Here is a 19,464-nt window from a genome sequence, read left to right on the forward strand (position 1 = left end):
CCTATTCTACTGAAAATCTTCCAAAATATTGAAGAAGAAGCAATACTTCCAAACACATTTTATGAGGCCAACATAACTCTCATACCAAAACCTGGCAAGGACGGCACAAAAAAGAAAACTACAGACCAATATCTCTAATGAATACAGATGCTAAAATACTAAACAAAATACTGGCAAATCGAATACAACAACATATTAAAAAAATAATACATCATGATCAAGTAGGATTCATCCCAGAATCTCAAGGATGGTTCAACATACGTAAAACAGTTAACGTAATACACCATATCAACAAAACAAAGAACAAAAACCACATGATCTCATCAATAGATGCAGAAAAGGCATTCGATAAAATACAACACAACTTTATGTTTAAGACACTCAACAAAATGGGTATAGAAGGAAAACATCTCAACATGATAAAGGCCATATATGATAAACCATCAGCCAACATCATATTAAATGGCATAAAACTGAGGACTCTCCACCTTAAATCAGGAACAAGACAGGGTTGTCCAGTCTCTCCACTCTTATTTAACATGATGCTAGAAGTTCTGGCCAGAGCAATCAGACAAGAGAAAGAAATAAAAGGCATCCATATCAGACAAGAAGAAGATAAGGTATCACTTTTTGCAGATGATATGATCCTTATCATCGAAAACCCCAAAGACTCCACAAAAAGATTACTAGAAACAATAAACCAATACAGTAAGGTTGCAGGATACAAAATTAACATACAAAAGTCCATAGCCTTTCTATATGCCAACAATGAAATATTAGAAAACAAACTCAAAAAAATAATCCCCTTCACGATTGCAATAAAAAAAATAAAATACCTAGTAATAAACATAACAGAGAATGTAAAGGACCTATATAACGAAAACTACAAAGCAGTGTTAAAGGAAATCGAAAAAGATACAATGAAATGGAAAAATATTCCTTGTTCTTGAATAGGAAGAATAAATATAATCAAAATGGCCATATTACCCAAAGCAATTTATAAATTTAATGCAATTCCCATCAAAATTCCTATGACATTTTTTAAAGAAATGGAACAAAAAATCATCAGATTTATATGGAACTATAAAAAACCCCGAATAGCCAAAGAAATCCTAAGGAAAAAGAATGAAGCGGGGGCATTACAATACCTGACTTCAAACTAGATTATAGGGCCATGACAATCAAAACAGCGTGGTATTGGCAGAAAAATAGACACTCAGACCAATGGAACAGAATAGAAAGTCCCGAAATAAAACCACATATATATGGTCAAATAATTTTCGATAAAGGGGCCAACAACACACAATGGAGAAAAGAAAGCCTCTTCAACAAATGGTGCTGGGAAAACTGGAAAGCCACATGCAAAAGAATGAAACTCGACTACAGCTTGTCCCCTTGTACTAAAATTAACTCAAAATGGATCAAAGATCTAAATATAAGACCTGAAACAATAAAGTACATAGAAGAAGACATAGGTACCAAACTCATGGACTTGGGTTTTAAAGAGCATTTTATGAATTTGAATCCAAAGGCAAGAGAAGTGAAGGCAAAGATAAATGATTTGAACTACATCAGACTAAAAAGTTTTTGCTCAGCAAGAGAAACTGACAACAAAATAAACAGCCAACTAAATGGGAAATGATATTTTCAAACAACAGCTCAGATAAGGGCCTAATATCCAAAATATACAAAGAACTCATAAAACTCAACAACGAACAAACAATCCAATAAAAAAAATGGGAAGAGGACATGAACAGACACTTCTCCCAGGAAGAAATACAAATGGCCAACAGATATATGAAAAGATGCTCATCTTCATTAGTTATTAGAGAAATGCAAATCAAAACTGCAATGAGATACCACCTCACACCTGTTCGATTAGCTATTATTAGCAAGACAGGTAACAGCAAATGTTGGAGAGGCTGTGGAGAAAAAGGAACCCTCACTCACTGTTGGTGGGAATGTAAAGTAGTACAACCAGTATGGAAAAAAGTATGGTGGTTCCTCAAAAAACTGAAAATAGAACTACCTTATGACCGAGCAATCCCTCTACTGGGTATATGCCCCCCCAAACTCAGAAACATTGATACGTAAAGACACATGTAGCCCCATGTTCATTACAGCATTGTTCACAGTGGCCAAGACATGGAAACAACCAAAAAGCCCTTCAATAGAAGACTGGATAAAGAAGATGTGGCACATATATACTATGGAATACTACTCAGCCAGAAGAAATAATGACATCAGATCATTTACAACAAAATGGTGGGATCTTGATAACATTATTCGGAGTGAAATAAGTAAATCAGAGAAAACCAAGAACTACATGATTCCATACATTCGTGGGACATAAAAACGAGACTAAGAGACATGGACAAGAGTGTGGTGCTTACCGGGGTGGGAGGGAGGGGGGGCATGGGAGGGAAGGAGGAAGAGGGGAAGGGCCACAAAGAAAACTAGATAGAGGGTGACGGAGGACAATCTGACTTTGGGTGATGGGTATGCAACATAATTGAATGACAAGATAACCTGGACATGTTTTCTTTGAATATATGTACCCTAATTTATTGATATCACCCCATTAACATTAATAAAAATTTATTTATAAAAAAGTAATAATAATAGTAGGCACTGTAAATCAATGGATTGATCATTCATAAGAAAATCGATAAGAAAACACTGGCCTTAAATAACATGTTAGACCACACATGGACTTAACAGATATATACTGTACTCCTTTTATTTTTTTAGTTTTTTATTATTGATTTGAAAAAGAAGGGGGGGCAGAACAGGAAGCATCAACTTGTAGTTGCTTCTTGTATGTGCCTTGACTGGGCAAGCCCAGGGTTTTAAAGTGGCAGCCTCAGTATTCCAGGTCAACGCTTTATCCACTGTGCCACCACAGGTCAGGCTAGCTTAATGTGACTCTTAACTCTTTTTCCTAGTGCTGAGAATAAAATAGTGAACTAGATAGATGGGATTGGCAAATAAAGATTTACAATTGTTAGTACACAAAAGTTTATGCTTGTGTTATTATTTATTAGTGTATTATTTATTTGTATTATAACTGTAAACCTACTTTTGCCTACCCGTATATATATATAGTTTCTGCCCTGACTGAGGAGACAACAAGTAAATTGGCTAGTATGTAGTTCATGAAAAGAATAGAAACAGTACACTGATAGGGAACATGATTAGGAAGTGGCAGGAGGACATTGCTTTAGAGATGGTAGTCAGAAGAGATCCTTTCAAAATCATAACATTTAAGCTGGTATTTGAAGGATAAAGGAACTAATGATCCAGGCAAAGGAAACAACATGTGTCCAGTTTTTTAGGTACAAGGAGCTTCATTCACATTTTCATTCTGTGCTGGCTTAAGCCATAAAGACGACAATTTAACTTGCTACCAAAATGGTTATAACTTAATACAATTTATTTAGATTGTCAGCACCCAAAAATAGTCACCCCTCAGGTTAACTTAAATCTCAGTTCCTGAACCAAAATATTGCATTTAGTCTCCATTTGAATATGACGTATCTAAATGGTTCTATAGAGGGGACTCTCAGTACATGTTAGCCCCTTTCCCTTCTCCCTGCTCTGTTGGGCAGGTGTTTGTGGGCATCTCTTGCCTCTCCAGCACCAGCAGAGGAATGTGGGTTTTGCTGTGGAGGTAGGGAGGGCACGATAAAGAAAGATACCATTGTCTGCAGACCTACCCCTTTTCTCTCGAGTAAGACTCCCAGAGGTCCTACCTTCTCTTGAGTATCTCCTATTTCAATGTCTTGTGTTCACGTCACTTCAGAAATGTTGCCAGGATGTTTATTGAGCAGTCTGCAAGAACTCAAGTCCCAGTTACAGTTGCCCACCAGGCCTGCCAGCTGTTTTCCTATGGTTTCTTCATCCTAAACCTCTCTGGCTCTTCACTGTTTGTCTTCATCAAGAAGCTGCTCTGGTTGGTGCTAAAATGAGACTTGGGAGAGAGTGAGGTCAGGAGACTTGACTGAAGTCCTTGGGAGTTCCTCTGACTTCCCCTTCAGTATTTCTCAGTTAGTAGTTCTCCCACAGGCCGCTGCTGTGAGGAGGACCTTGGCAGCCAGAGAAGATGTGGCTTTGACCTGCTGCTGAACTGGTGGAGGAGGGACTGTCCTTTTACCGGCATATTTAGAGAATAACAGAACACCTGATTCCAGTAGTAATTTTTTGTTTCCCTGGTCTCACTTGAAGTTACGGCCTTACAAAGGACTTTTTCGTGGCAGTAATGGTGATGGGTAGGGGTGAGGAAAGAACTCTGGACCTTTGGAACTTCTCTCTGTGCCTTTGTTTTATCCCTTATGGGCAAAATGAGATGTTGGTATAGATGATTTCTAAGGTCCTTTTTAATTCTAATGTATCACGTTTCTATTTCAAACTATGTAGTAGTTTTGTCTCTAATATCTGACGTACATATGCTTATTGGAAATTATCCCAGTATGTAAAGCTTGATAAATATGTGGAAACTTACTGCCCTACTGCGTGAGCTGGATATGCTCATTTCAGAATGCAGAGTTGGATTATAGTTGAAAAATTAGACCACCAATATCTCTTACTGCAAATTCCTTGAATGCTGTAGAAAGCAGTAATACACAAGCTAACCCTGAGTTGTCTCCAGAGAATGTTGGTCATATATATATATCAGTGAAAATTGTGGTGAATGCCTTGAAGGTGTGTTTTTTTACTTTATCAAGGGGATCAAATTGTGTTGAAATAACCCTGTGCTGTATATTTCTGAGTTGTGTTGCTCTTTTAATTGGTCCCTCCTTTTTTTCAGGAGCTATTGTGACAATCTCGGTTATCACCCACTAAGTGCTGCTGACTTTGGAAAGATTATGAAGAATGTCTTTCCAAACATGAAGGCACGTCGTCTGGGCACGAGAGGCAAATCTAAATATCCTTTACCAGAATGGTTTTTAGTAATCTCTGAGTTTTCACTTATTATAGAACATCTGTCATAGTTCAACCAGCAATTATATTTAGAAATAAATTTGAATTAATAAATATAAACAACCCAAAAGTACTTAGCAAAATAATTGCAAATGTTGTTTTTCAGCTGCTTGTCAAACTACAAGAGAAATAACAAATAGTGGTTATTAAGATTGTGATAGATTTTACCTTATTCTGTCACTGTAATATGTTCTTAATAGTCTCATCTCCGTTTCTTTAACAATAAGGATGACCAAGGCATGCCACAGTACAGCAATTGTAAATTAGCAATAAAGGTGAACAAAGATGTTAGCTTACCTTCTTTCCTTCCTCTCAATTAGAAACATGGGGACCTATGTATTGCAAAATACATAACATTCAAAAAAATTTCTTGTGGAAGTTGTACTGGGACATTAGTTCTCTTTTAAAGTACTTTTCAGCCAACTGTTTAAAGCCTGTATTAAATTTAGAGCCAGGGGATAGAAGAAGTCCCTCTTGTAATAGAGAAAACTTAGGAGCAAACAGAAACAAGGAAATGAAAATTAAGACTTTATTAAAGTTCTTCCTACTCTTGGAAAAAGATTGTAAAATAGAAGATCTCTGTATCATATTAGAAGTACTTCCCCTCTCTCTCTGCTTAGCTCTTGGCCTTTTTCACAGCATAAAAATTCACTACAATGAAGGAGAGGAGGGGAAGGTGGAATTCCGACTGCTTTTCTAAAATGGTTCCAGGTGTTCTTTAACCAATTGTTACATGACCTGTCCTTGTTTTCCGAGTACAGACAAAAATGACTTGATGCGTCTTTGGCATGTTACAGGCGATAATCCTTTGTGTTTCAGTGGAAAAAGAGGAACGAAAAGGTTAAAGCCCTTGTGACACTCTTAAGAGTTGTTTTTGTCCCAGTGCCCTGGGCTAAAGTTTCCCTTAGTTGTTCCAGGTTTCCATCTGGATATTTCTTTCCTTCTGACCTGCTTGTTGCTAGTGGCTGGCACAGTTTATTAGAAACATTTATTCATTAAATTTATAACAGATGAGAACTATTTTGTTTCATTTAAGACAGTAACATTCTACAAAGACTATTCCCATTTCAAAGGAGTATAAAAATCCCGAGTTTATAATATTAAGGTTTCTCTTACAGAAGACCTTTGAAGGAAGATGTTATTTTGTTCTGATTTTATTTTAATTTCATATATGGTTACTTCTCAAGTGCTAATTATATAAGCAGTTCATTTAATGTAGAATACTTTAGACCTTAACTGTTCATTACATATTGCTACAGTGGATTAAGAAAAAAAGCTTTTGTTCATATGCCAACACTGCCCAATCTTGACTTTCACAAAACTGGAGATGGGGTAAGAATTTTGCCTTTTCGTTTCAATAACTTGAATTGTACCTTAATATCAACATTGAAATACATACTGCATAGTCTCCTTTAGGTAAAAAACAGGGACCAGGAATTCTGCCTTTTACAAAATAAATGAGAAAAAAAATTGAGCAGTGGCTAAAAAATGTTTATGTGACTTAAATCAATATTACTTCTAAAATTAGGGGAACAAGATATAAACAGTGATTTGTAAATGTATCCATAATATATATTGATAATATATATATTAGGAGGAAAAATTAAGTTATAGAGTAGTGGTGTGTGTGTGTGTGTGTGTGTGTAATGTTTACAGAAGAGAAACTATGACTAGTAGTATAGTTTTATTGATGTCAGAAAAGGCTTTTAGAAAGATTCAAAATATCTCTTAGTCTTCATATATGTTTAACAACCATTTAAATGTTAAGCTGTACTGGTGGGTGCAGGCATAGGCCTTTCATTTGCAGGGCTTTTACACGTCTGCCAACAGATCACTTCATGATACTTGGACCTGACAGATTTAGAGCATATCTCCTAATTAAGGATTCATATCTTGAAATGTGCTTCCGTTTAATTTCTCTGAACTTTCTTTTAAAAGTTAACTTTCCCTTTTTCTTTTGTTTAGTTGGAAGGAGCTGAACCTTCTGGGCAGCTTCAGAATATTGACGAAGAAGTTATTTCTTCTGCTTGCCGTCTTGTGTGTGAGTGGGCCCAGAAAGTGTTAAGCCAGCCATTCGACACAGTCTTGGAATTAGCCCGCTTCCTTGTCAAAAGTCATTACATAGGCACCAAGTCCATGGCAGCTCTAACTGTGATGGCAGCTGCACCATCAGGTACAGAATTACTGTTCACAAGCTAAACCTGACAGGGGTATGACTGTCTTCAGAATCGGTAGCAAAAGAAGTCGGTAGCCAAAGAACCTCTTTGTCTTTTTAGTATTTGTATGAGTTCACTCTTACTTCACTTAACACTAAATTTACACAGGTTTGTTGAGCCAACAAAAATAGTAATAATAACAGCCCTTTTGTTTTAAAGCTTAAAGCTGTATATTACTCTGCTGAGATATAAAACTTTTAAGATTTCCTACTTGGTGCTAACTTTTCCATTGCTGTTTTAAAATTTAAAGAATATGGGTATATGTATTTTTAAGTATATATATATATGTATCTAAATTAGTAATTAAATTTCAAAATTACTTGAAAGACTCCTATCCCAGAAACTAATGCTTATAAATAAAATGATCTCTGGACAATATGAGAGGTGCCCTAGTCTCACATAAAATAAACTGTATGTCTTATTATAAATTCCTAACTGGGCAGGTCATGGTGGATAGTCATGCCCCAGGCCTGTAACTTCTTTAGTAAAAGGTTTTAAGCCAGACCTAGGTTATCTAGGTTAACACACCTTTGAAATACCCGAAGTAATACCCCTGGAAGGGCTATTACTCAAGAGAGCACAAAATCTTGTTGATGCTGCTGCCTTGCTTTCTCCCACCTCCATGTAGTTCCCTCCTTAATTTCAGATATATACGATACAAGAGAAGCTGTGAAACTGTTCTTCCCCTGGAGTATTTTGCTCCCCTGCATATGTGGTCATTTTGGCCCAAATAAACTCAAAAATCCAAAAAAATGCATAAACTATATGAAACGTTACTATAAAATAACACGAGTGATTTTTTTTTTAAATATGCAAGTGCGTATTTTCATTTAAATAGGAATTTTAGAATTGACAGTTTTAGGAATTGACAGTATTGTTGGTATAAATTACATCTTCCTAAATTAATGGTTATATAAAGTATCTGATGAAATGTTTTAAATGTCTCATTTTGGTCATACCTTGTAAACCAAAAAAGATTGAGTAATTTGTGTTATTACTCTAGGAAATGACAATTTTGTGTGTGTGTGTGTGTATTTTTCTGAAGCTGGAAACGGGGAGGCAGTCAGACAGACTCCTGCATCCCCCCGACCGGGATCCACCCAGCACGTCCACCAGGGGGCAATGCTCTGCCCATCCGGGGTGTCGCTCTGTTGCAACCAGAGCCACTCTAGCGCCTGAGGCAGAGGCCATGGAGCCATCCCCAGCGCCCAGGCCAACTTTGCTCCAATGGAGCCTTGGCTGCGGGAGGGGAAGAGAGACAGAGAGGAAGGAGAGGGAGAGGGGTGGAGAAGCAAATGGGTGCTTCTCCTGTGTGTCCTGGCTGGGAATCGAACCCAGGACTTCCGCACGCCAGGCCGTTGCTCTACCAGAGCCAACTGTCCAGGGCCGGAAATGACAATTTTTATGAAAAAAAAGTATGTTGACATGAAACTTGTTTTCCAGAAATTATTCTTCTGATTATTTAACTATTTTTAAATTTACAAAATTTATCTCAGTCAGAATTATAATCTCTGAAATACCTTCCCTTTCTTGTCTTAATCATTCTAATAATTAATCTTTTTTCTTTCAGTTTATACTTATCAGAAGCTCTTAAGTTTTGTGGTGTGTGTGTGTTTGTAATTGTTTTATTCTTTTATTTTACGGTCAGTTGAGGACCCACTTCAGCAAAATAATTCCTTACCTAGAGCCTTGTCATAATTTTTCCTCTCTAGATGTAAACCATATGACCCAAGTCTGTTTGTTTGCATATACTTACACAAGAGCCAGAAAGTGCTTAGACAGCCTTATATAGCTAGACAGCTTGTCTATGTCACCTCATTTGTCATTTATCCCCCCAGCAGTCCTGTGAGTCTGTGACATTTATTCCCATCATACAGGTGAGGAAACAGACTTGGAGAGGTTAAGTAATCTGTCCGTGGGCAGATAAGAGTGGAGCCAGGATTTGAGATCTGATTTGTCTGCATAGTAGCCCAGGTTAACTCTGTTACACCATAGTGTCTTCTTATTATCTGGCAAAATGAGGTTTTAAAAGATAGGGGCCCTTCAGCTTTCTGGGTTCTTTTTCTTCTACCCCTGCTCATACCTAGAAGGGTACTTTAACACATTGAGGACTTAGGGAAGGTAGCATGGGGAAAAGAAACATTTGTCTTGTTTCCCAACATTGTTCACAAAGTCTGAGAGAACTGTTGAATGAAGTTTTAAAGCATAAAATGTAAATAAAAGTGTGGGGGTTTTTTAACAAAAATATTAAAAATTACTAATGTAAACATGTGTTCTTCCTATGTGAAAGTAGTCATCTTGGGAAATTGATGAAAATTTGCATCATTACTCAAAATACGTTTAGAATCACTCTTAAATTTTGTTCTCAGCCATTGCCCCTTTTTAAATACCTTTGGAAGTGATTAATCTTCATTCTTTGAAGGACGAATTTGGTTTTTTGTAAATATAGCTTCCATATTATACAGGACAGGTTGTGTTACAAATGTTCTTTTGTAAGTCAGCTGTTTGGAATTCATTTCTGTCCAGAAACTCTGGCCGGAGGGGTGGGTGAGACAGCTTTGAGCCTCTGGCAGAGGCTCTCAGGGGTGCAGGTGTCGGGAAGCCAGCGCTGAGACTGGGGGCCAAGAGGATGCCGTGCGATTTGAGCTGGATTTGAAAAGATAAAGGGGGCAGGGGTTAGTCAAAAGATCAGTGATCATTGAGGAATAAGAGAGTTTACAGTCACTTCTTTCTCTCCTTGCTGTCTCCCCTCCCCAAGTTTTAACAGAACAATGAACAGCAGAACCGGGGCTGGGGAAAGGAATGGCAGGGTGTACCAGCAGGATGGAGTCGTCCTCTCATTTCCTCTCACTGCTCTTTTACCAACCACAGCTCTCTTTCTTATGTCCCTACTATCACACCCTAAATGTGAAATGAGCTTTCAAAGAAAGTATCATAGTGTTACATGATCAATTTTTCTTAAAATTTATCTTTTTTTTTCTGAAGTGAGAAGCAGGGAGGCACAGAGACCAACTCCCACATGTGCCCGACCGGGATCCACCCAGCATGCCCACTAGGGTGTGATGCTCTGCCCATCTGGGGCGTTGCTCCATTGCACCTGGAGCCATTCTAGCCCCTGAGACAGAGGCCATGGAGCCATCCTCTGCGCCCTGGGCCAACTTTGCTCCTTAGCAGTGGGAGGGGAAGAGAAAGACAGAGAGAAAGAAGAGGGGGAAGAGTGGAGAAGTAGATAGGCGCGTTTCCTCTGTGCCCTGGCTGGGAATTGAATCCAGGACTTCCACACACCGGGCTGAAGCTCTGCCACTGAGCTAGCCGGCGAGGGCCTTATCTCTTATTTTATTATTCCTTTTTCTAGTGTTGATCTTAACTACTGCTGTAAAAGGTTTTCTCGGTGACACTTTTTCAAAATATCTTAATCTCAGTCTTAGTAAGAACCTGCTTAATTTCTTGTAGGTCGTACTGGAATAATTACACAGTAACAATTAAATTAGCAGTGCTTATTTTCATGAATTTCTGGTAGAATGAAAGACTTCCACATACAATTTTTTTCTAAGATATATATGGTTTCAGCAAGTATTTATTGAATGCCCCTTGTGTGCTATTAAAATCAAGAAGATTCATGAATTTCTATTAGAGAAGGAAGAAGGGAAATTTCTTACACCTACTGATAAAATATCAAACATGTTCTCTTGACATTTATTTATCTTAGCATCTGCATATCTGTGACGTAGCTACTGCTCTTCAAAATCATCATCTGTTATTGTGGGTTCAAATGAAACTTGTCACCTGAGTCGAACCATATTTTAAGGTGTCCCACTAAAACCATATTGACAAACATTTATAAATTGGAAGTCTAGTACTAACGCTTTATAAAGAAATTGTGAATTAAAGTTTGCTGGGTTTGGTTGCTTAGTCCAATAGATGGCTGCATGCTCAAAGAAATTGAACTCTGACTGCATTTCATGAAGGAGTGTTTACTTCAGCTCTCCTTTCTGTTTATTTTCAGGAATTAAAGGAATTACCCAGCCTTCTGCTTTTATACCTACAGCTGAAAGTAATTCCTTTCAGCCTCAAGTGAAAACTTTGCCATCGCCTATTGATGCTAAACAGCAATTGCAACGGAAAATCCAGAAGAAACAGCAAGAACAGAAACTGCAATCCCCTTTGCCAGGAGAATCCACAGCAAAAAAACCAGAAGGCACTACAGCCAATGGAGTGACTAATCTTTCTAATGGGAACCCTGCAATCCTCTCTCCTCAACCGATTGGTATCGTTGTGGCAGCTGTTCCTAGTCCCATTCCGGTAATTTCATTAAATAGTGTCTGGCCTTATTGGGATGGTAGGAAATGGATCATTTCATTAAAAGTGGCACATGAGACGGAGGCAGAGGAGTAGATTCTGTTATAAACTGATTTTGTGACCACAGATAGATTTAGCTTTAGTTCCATTTATTAAGAACATACTTTTTGATTACATTAAGTGAGAATACAAAGATCCAAGATAGATAAAATATGCGTATAGCCAGTCAGAGCTTTCTCTAAGAGATGAGTCATTTTCAGAGTTGTTTAATCTCTAGCTAAACCATGGTGATGCCATTGCAAACATTCTTTTAGGTTTAAAGTTTTTTTTCTTTTTAATATTCAGATGGAGCAAAATTGTAATGTGTGTTGATGCTGCTTTAACCTTGCTGGACATGAGACTTTGGGCAAGTCCCTTAGCTACTCTGAGTCTTTTTTCTTTACCCACAAATAGAGGTGGTGGCCTTCTCTGTTCCTGTCTGACACAGCTGAGGTTATGATAAAGGGGCTTTGAAAATGAGAGTGCATCATGCTAAAACAAGGTGGTATCGTATGTTATATAGATGAATTAAGGAGAAATTTCATCTTGTTAATTTTCCTGTTTTTATCATCATCGTTATCATGTCATTTAAATATGGACTACTGCCATGGGCAGTTGGCTCAGTGGTAGAACATCTGCCTGGAATGCGGATGTCCCTGATTCGATTCCCGGCCAGGGCACACAGGAGAAGCGCCCATCTGCTTCTCCACCCATCCCCCTCTCACTTCTCTCTCTCTCTTCTTTTTCTTTACGCCTCCTGCAGCTATGGCTCTATTGGAGCAAGTTGACCCCAGGGGCTCAGGATGACTCCATGGTCTCTGCCTCAGGCACTAAGAAAAGCTCAGTAGGAGCAATGGAGCAAGGGCCCCAGATGAGCAGAACATCACCCTTTAGCAGACCTGCCGGGTGGATCCCGGTTGGGGTGCATGTGGGAGTCTGTCTCTGCCTCCCCTCCTCTCAATGAATTAAAGAAAAAAAAAATACATGGACTACCTGGTAACCGTATTCTTGCACTGTCCGCTGTAGAGCAAACTTGAAGAGACAGTAGTTTTATCTGAGGCCTCCCCACAGTGGTTTAGTTACTAGCGTCCAAGGAGGACCATTTATGAGATAGTCTCCCTGTGAGTGAGTCATCATCTTGGCAGACTTTTATAGTTGCATATTTCTTCAGGATTTTATCTCCTCTTCCTACAATCTCCTTATAAAAATTATTTTAACATGTACTCATTTTTCTAATGTTCTTACATACTATATTTTATAACTATTGTAGTATGTTGCATTTATTATAATATTCATATGGCTGATTGTATAGAACTGATTTAGAAGAACTCTCATCTAACATAGCTGTATTTTTTCTTTTCAGCATAACTTTATGAAAATGCCTTAATACTCCATAGCTTGGTATGTGATTTACTGATAATATTCTCGACTTATTAAACCAGTTTTTGTTTGTGTGTTTGTTTGTTTTTCACTTTTTCATAGGTCCAGAGGACCAGGCAGTTGGTAACATCACCAAGTCCGATGAGTTCTTCTGATGGCAAAGTTCTCCCTCTCAACGTGCAAGTGGTCACTCAGCACATGCAGTCTGTGAAACAGGCACCAAAGACTCCTCAGAACGTCCCAGCCAGTCCTGGTGGGGATCGTTCTGCCCGGAACCGCTACCCTCAGATCTTACCGAAACCAGCCAACACCAGTGCACTCACTATTCGCTCTCCAACTACAGTCCTTTTTACTAGCAGCCCCATCAAAACCGCTGTTGTACCCACTTCACATGTGAGTTCTTTAAATGTGGTGAAAATGACAGCAATATCCCTCACCCCCAGCAACAGTAGTGCCCCTCTTAAACATTCTGCCTCATTAAACAGTGCTACAGGAGCAACAGAAGATTCAAGGACCTTTCCACAGATCAAGAATGGTTCTGTGGTTTCACTTCAGTCTCCTGGATCCAAGACCAGTGGTGCTGGGGGAACATCTGGTGTGGAAGTCAAAATGGAACCGGAAATAGCATCAGACGAGCATCCTGTACAGTGCCAAGAGAATGCTGATGGTACTAAAGCTCCTAAAACAACACCTAGTGTCCTGTTGGGACAGAAAAGCAACACAGATGGAGTAGTGCAAAAACCTTCCAATGAAGGTGTCACTGAAGTAAAAGCAACTAAGGTCTGTGACCAGAGGACCAAATGTAAAAGTCGCTCTAGTGAAACTCTGTCAGGCACTTCAACAGGCAGTAATCAAAGCGCTGTCACGCTCCCAGTTGCCACTCAGAACTTAACATTCACCAGCACCAGCTCACCATCTAATGGTGACTCAGTAAATAAAGACCCTAAATTATGCACTAAAGGTCCCAGAAAGCGACTGCCTTCTGCATTGCAAGAGTCCCAGATGCCTCCTGTAAAGAAACCAATTGTGGAACAGCTTTCTGCAGTTGTCGTAGAAGGTCAGAAACCAGGCAGTGTTAAGAGGGACCAAAAGGTACCACATTCAGGGAAAACAGAAAGTTCAACAGCAGGTGCTCCGATTCCTAGCAAAGTATCCGTAAATGTCAGCTCCCACGTAATGGCAAATCAACCCTTGACTTCTTCTACTCTTATTACCAGTGATTCGGCTTTGGAACCACAAACACCATCATCATCTCCAGATATAAAAGTAAAACTTGAAGGGAGTGTCTTTCTCTTGGACAGTGATTCAAAAACAGATGGCAGCTTTAATCCAAATGAATGGCAACAGATCACTAAGGATTCTGAGTTTGTATCTGCCGCCTGTGAACAGCAGCAAGATGTCAGTGTTATGACAATTCCTGAGCACTCTGATATCAATGACTTAGAGAAATCTGTTTGGGAATTAGAAGGAATGCCACAGGACACATACACCCAGCAGCTACATAGCCAGTTACAGGAATCTTCTTTGAATCAAATACAAGCACAGTCTTCAGATCAGTTACCTCTGCAGTCCGAACTGAAAGATTTTGAGCCTTCTGTTTCCCAAACAAGTGAAAGCTACTTTCCTTTTGATGATGAACTTACACAAGATAGTATTGTGGAAGAGCTGGTTCTTATGGAGCAGCAAATGTCAATGAACAATTCTCATTCTTATGGTAACTGTCTGGGGATGACTCTCCAGAATCAGTCAGTAACTCCAGGAGCTCCAATGTCATCTCATGCCTCCAGCACCCACTTCTATCATCCAATCCATAGCAATGGCACTCCGATCCACACGCCCACACCCACACCCACTCCTACTCCAACTCCAACCCCAACCCCAACCCCAACCCCAACCTCTGAAATGATTGCTGGGTCTCAGAGTCTGTCACGGGAGAGCCCCTGCTCCAGGCTAGCCCAGACCACACCTGTGGATAGTGCTCTAGGAAGTAGCCGGCATACGCCCATTGGTACTCCACATTCTAACTGCAGCAGCAGTGTCCCTCCCAGCCCTGTTGAGTGCAGGAATCCATTTGCATTTACCCCTATAAGCTCCAGTATGGCATACCATGACGCCAGCATTGTCTCAAGTAGTCCTGTGAAACCGATGCAAAGACCCATGGCCACACACCCTGACAAAACCAAGCTTGAATGGATGAATAATGGGTATGGCGGGGTTGGGAATTCCTCAGTGTCGGGCCATGGCATTCTCCCAAGCTATCAGGAACTGGTGGAAGACCGTTTCAGGAAACCTCATGCTTTTGCTGTGCCTGGACAGTCTTATCAGTCCCAATCCAGACATCATGACACTCATTTTGGTCGTTTGACTCCTGTCTCTCCTGTGCAACATCAAGGTGCCACTGTAAATAACACCAACAAACAGGAGGGTTTTGCGGTCCCTGCCCCTCTTGATAATAAAGGAACTAATTCATCTGCCAGCAGCAACTTCAGGTGCCGGAGTGTGAGCCCTGCTGTTCATCGCCAACGAAATCTTAGTGGGAGCACCCTCTATCCAGTATCTAATATCCCCCGATCTAACGTGACCCCCTTTGGAAGTCCAGTCACCCCAGAAGTTCATGTTTTCTCTAATGTTCACACAGACGCATGTGCCAACAACATCGCTCAAAGAAGTCAGTCGGTTCCATTGACAGTCATGATGCAGACAACCTTCCCGAATGCTCTTCAGAAGCAAACAAACAGTAAAAAAATAACCAATGTTTTGTTGAGTAAACTGGATTCTGACAATGATGATGCAGTTAGAGGTTTGGGCATGAACAACCTGCCCTCCAATTACACAGCTCGGATGAATCTCACTCAGATTTTGGAAACTTCCACTGTTTTTCCTAGTGCCAATCCTCAGAATATGATCGACTCCAGCACTTCTGTTTATGAATTCCAAACACCATCTTACCTCACCAAAAGTAATAGCACCGATCAGATCAGTTTTTCTCCTGGAGATAATCAAGCACAATCAGAAATTGGAGAGCAGCAATTAGATTTCAGTAGCACTGTTAAAGACCTGTTGAGTGGAGACGGCTTGCAAACCAACCAGCAGCTGGTGGTAGGTCAGGTAGCATCTGATCTCACTAATACTGCACCTGATTTTTCTAGCGACATCAGGTTGTCTTCTGACCTCTCAGGCAGCATCAATGATTTGAACACTTTAGACCCAAATCTACTGTTTGATCCAGGTCGTCAACAGGGACAAGATGATGAAGCTACACTGGAAGAATTAAAGAATGACCCATTATTTCAACAAATCTGCAGTGAATCCATGAGCTCTATGACTTCATCAGGTTTTGAATGGATAGAAAGCAAGGACCACCCTGCTGTTGAAATGCTGGGTTAAATTGTGTTTTATAATATGTAGCACACTGTATCTAAAGACATATGTATTGTATTTGTCTTAATGGAAGTGCCTCCCGCAGCAGAAACACTTACTATTAATTGTGATATTTTAAAAGAGTTTGCTGCAGAAGTGGTTTCTTCTTCAATAAGAAATGGTTAGACTCGCCTCAGTTCTTAAAAAGATTCTGAAAAGACAGTAGGCTGTAGAAGAACAAGTATTAGGTTTTAAGTTTTATAATGTTCCCATTTTAATCACATTGTTTGCTAGTAAACAATTGACTAACCAGCTATTACAAGAGCAGTCTAGATCTTTTATTTTGTATAAGTTAATTTTAATTCATTGGTTGATATACACAGAATTTAGAGGAAACCATTGATTTTAGGCATCGGCTTTTTTTTGTTATTGACATTATCTTTTAGATATGAATCATAGATAAGGTGAATTGTAGACAAGTTCTTCCTTGAAACAGGGATAATATTCAGGTTATTGTATGTATTTAGGCTTGAAGCATAGAGCTACTGTAGAATGAAAAATCTCTATAGGACTTTCTGGGACTTCAGTACCATTTGCACCTGCAGTGAAGGGCTTAAATAGGGGGAAAAAAAAACACAAAAAATTAAATATTAATTTAAAGAAAGCAAAAACTGCACTATAATTTTTAAAAAAAGACATTAGTAGCCATTTATATTTGTGACCTTGCATTATCTTATTTTAAGATGATTTGAATATGGAGCCAAAATTCACAGTCATGCAAACACACACACACAAGTATACAATACATAGCTCCAAACATTGTAATTTGATAGAATAAATGCAAGCATGTTAAGAAAATATTTTATGTTTTATTATTTGATAATTGAGATAGGGGAGTTTAGAAGGACAGTAAAAGCATTTTCTTACTTTCATCACAACAGCTGCATGCACATATTAAAATATTGTTTAAGATTTATTTTGAATTTTTTTTTAATTATAATATTCTTTATTCTTAAGTACTCAATTTAGTAACTGACTCTGTCACTACTCCTGAGTATAATAATACAATTTGATCATGGGACAGCTTTGAAAAGCAAGCAGGAGGGAGGAGAGAACATTAAGAAACTGAACAAAAAACATTTCACCGCCTGAGGTCTGAAGCCACAAATCTTTATATCTCTGATAAAACAAAGGGGGATATTAATAGTACTTGAAGAAGAGGAGCATTTTATTACATGCTTATTTTATTTCTTGTGATAACCACAATTGCAAAGTAAGCACTCAGGATTTGTTTTAAAATGTTTCTCTCAGTGGCTCCCATTTTGTTTTATGAATAGTTATTTATGACTTTCATGTTGACACAAATCTGCTCACTAGTTGACAGCTCCGTTTAACTGTTTTCACAATTACCTTAAGATAGATTTTCAAAATGCCATTAAGTTTTTAAAGCTAACAACATTAAACCATTGCTATGCTACCTTGAACCTAGCTAAGTTTTCCTTTACCTCAATTAGTAAGTCAATCAGAAGACTACAATCAGTGAATATTTAACAAATTGTGAAGAATTTAATAAGGTTTCGATCTTCACTAAATTTGCAAGGTAGGGTATTAATATATTTTGATAAATAAATGGTGCTAGGGTTGGCTCAGAGGTTTATATATTGATATGTCCTAGTTATTGGCATTTGTGTGTGTTTGCTGTTATCTTGATTTAATGATCTGTTAGAAATTTTTCCTTGATGCTAGTTATTTCTTCACTGTACATTGAGACACAGCACTACTGCACACCAAAGTATGCAATACCCAAAGGAAACTGTGTGATTTCTCTTAACAAATGATGGGAGCCTTTCTATATGAGATACTCTGAAAAGGAGATTTTGAGGCCATTCTAATCCCATGTTTACATTATTAGCTTCCTACTAATATAAAAACTAATGGAAATCTTTTTGATAAAAATATAAAAACTGGAGGATTTTTAACCCCCTGTACAGTATTGCAGCAAACACTTTAAATTTGGTTGAATTCGTCCAGCAAACTTTCTGGGGTTCATATATTGCACTAAATTTGTTGAACCTGTGGTAGGCACATCTCTTAGGATAAATGCAACCAATACAGTCCACAGATTAAACTTTTTAAATGTGTTTCATTATGAAAAGACAAAATGTCATCAAAGTGACAGATAAAATTGTCTTATGTAGCAATGTGCATTGATCTCAATGAGATATTTCTATTTCTTATTCTCTTACATGAGAATATTACAGCAGGAAGAATTAAATTTAGTTTGCTTCACCATGTTAATACATGATCACAAAATGTGCATGAGTGTTATTGACTTATCTTGTACAGTACTAGGTATTCCTGTAACCACTTTTTTTTCCCCCTTGGCTGTATTGAAACTGGTTCAGTGTTAACCAGGCAAGCATAGTTATTCACAAGTTACTTACTTTTTTATGTTTAGTATTTCTGCTTAGTTATTGTTGAATATGTACTTTTCTCAGATTATTTTCATTGTTTTGATGTTTAAAACATTTTGCATACTGTTTATCATGATAAGACTTCATGAAGTAAATAATTTTGCATATAATTGCAATAAGCACTGACTTTTGAACTGAAAAGAAGGAAAGTGTTTTGTGCAGTGCATCTGAGGTTCATATAGTAGTCTTGTACTATAATGTGCTTAACTACACCATAAAGGACAAAGACAAGCCCTGTTTCATGTTTTCATTTAGTGCAAAAAGTCAGATTTCCCCAATGTTTTGTTGTCTGTTGTACCTGCTAAAACTACAGTAGTTGGATATTGCAGTAGCATTTCAGTTCTCTTTTTTTATTGAAAGTGCTCAAAAATTGTTTTTTAAATGTTTTCAAAATCAATTAAAAACATTTTATATTAACCTGTCTGGATCTTAAGGTGATTGATGGGATCTATTTTATATAGGCAACATGCCATTTTATAAACAGACCTGTTGTCATTCTACCTTTGAGCTCATGAAATTCGGGGAAATGGCTAAACATCAGTACGAGACACAAGATGGCTGCTAATCTGCTCTCTGCTATTAATCCAGAAGGATACACAGATAATGGGAACAGCCATCAGAACTCTGCTGTTCACTTAGGATTTATTGCTAATAAATGGCTCGTGACATAGAGGTTTATGTTTACCAAAATATCTCATTCATAAAGTGTTTGCTTT

The 19,464-nt window shown here is 38.4% G+C and overlaps 1 protein-coding gene across 3 annotated transcripts in view; it reads left to right on the forward strand.

Moving 5' to 3' along the window:
- Positions 1 to 19,264, forward strand: part of RFX7 (regulatory factor X7) — a 134,108-nt gene extending 114,844 nt beyond the window's left edge. For all 3 annotated transcript variants that reach the window (XM_066276173.1, XM_066276175.1, XM_066276174.1), the window contains 5 exons: positions 4,808 to 4,924; positions 6,228 to 6,312; positions 6,946 to 7,153; positions 11,203 to 11,498; positions 13,017 to 19,264. In XM_066276173.1, coding sequence (XP_066132270.1) covers positions 4,808 to 4,924; positions 6,228 to 6,312; positions 6,946 to 7,153; positions 11,203 to 11,498; positions 13,017 to 16,301 — 3,991 coding nt within the window. In that variant the 3' untranslated portion in view covers positions 16,302 to 19,264. The remainder of the gene's footprint in view (positions 1 to 4,807; positions 4,925 to 6,227; positions 6,313 to 6,945; positions 7,154 to 11,202; positions 11,499 to 13,016) is intronic.
- Positions 19,265 to 19,464: the final 200 nt, after the last annotated feature.

Source organism: Saccopteryx bilineata, chromosome 4 (assembly GCF_036850765.1).
Source record: "Saccopteryx bilineata isolate mSacBil1 chromosome 4, mSacBil1_pri_phased_curated, whole genome shotgun sequence".
NCBI lineage: Eukaryota > Metazoa > Chordata > Mammalia > Chiroptera > Emballonuridae > Saccopteryx > Saccopteryx bilineata.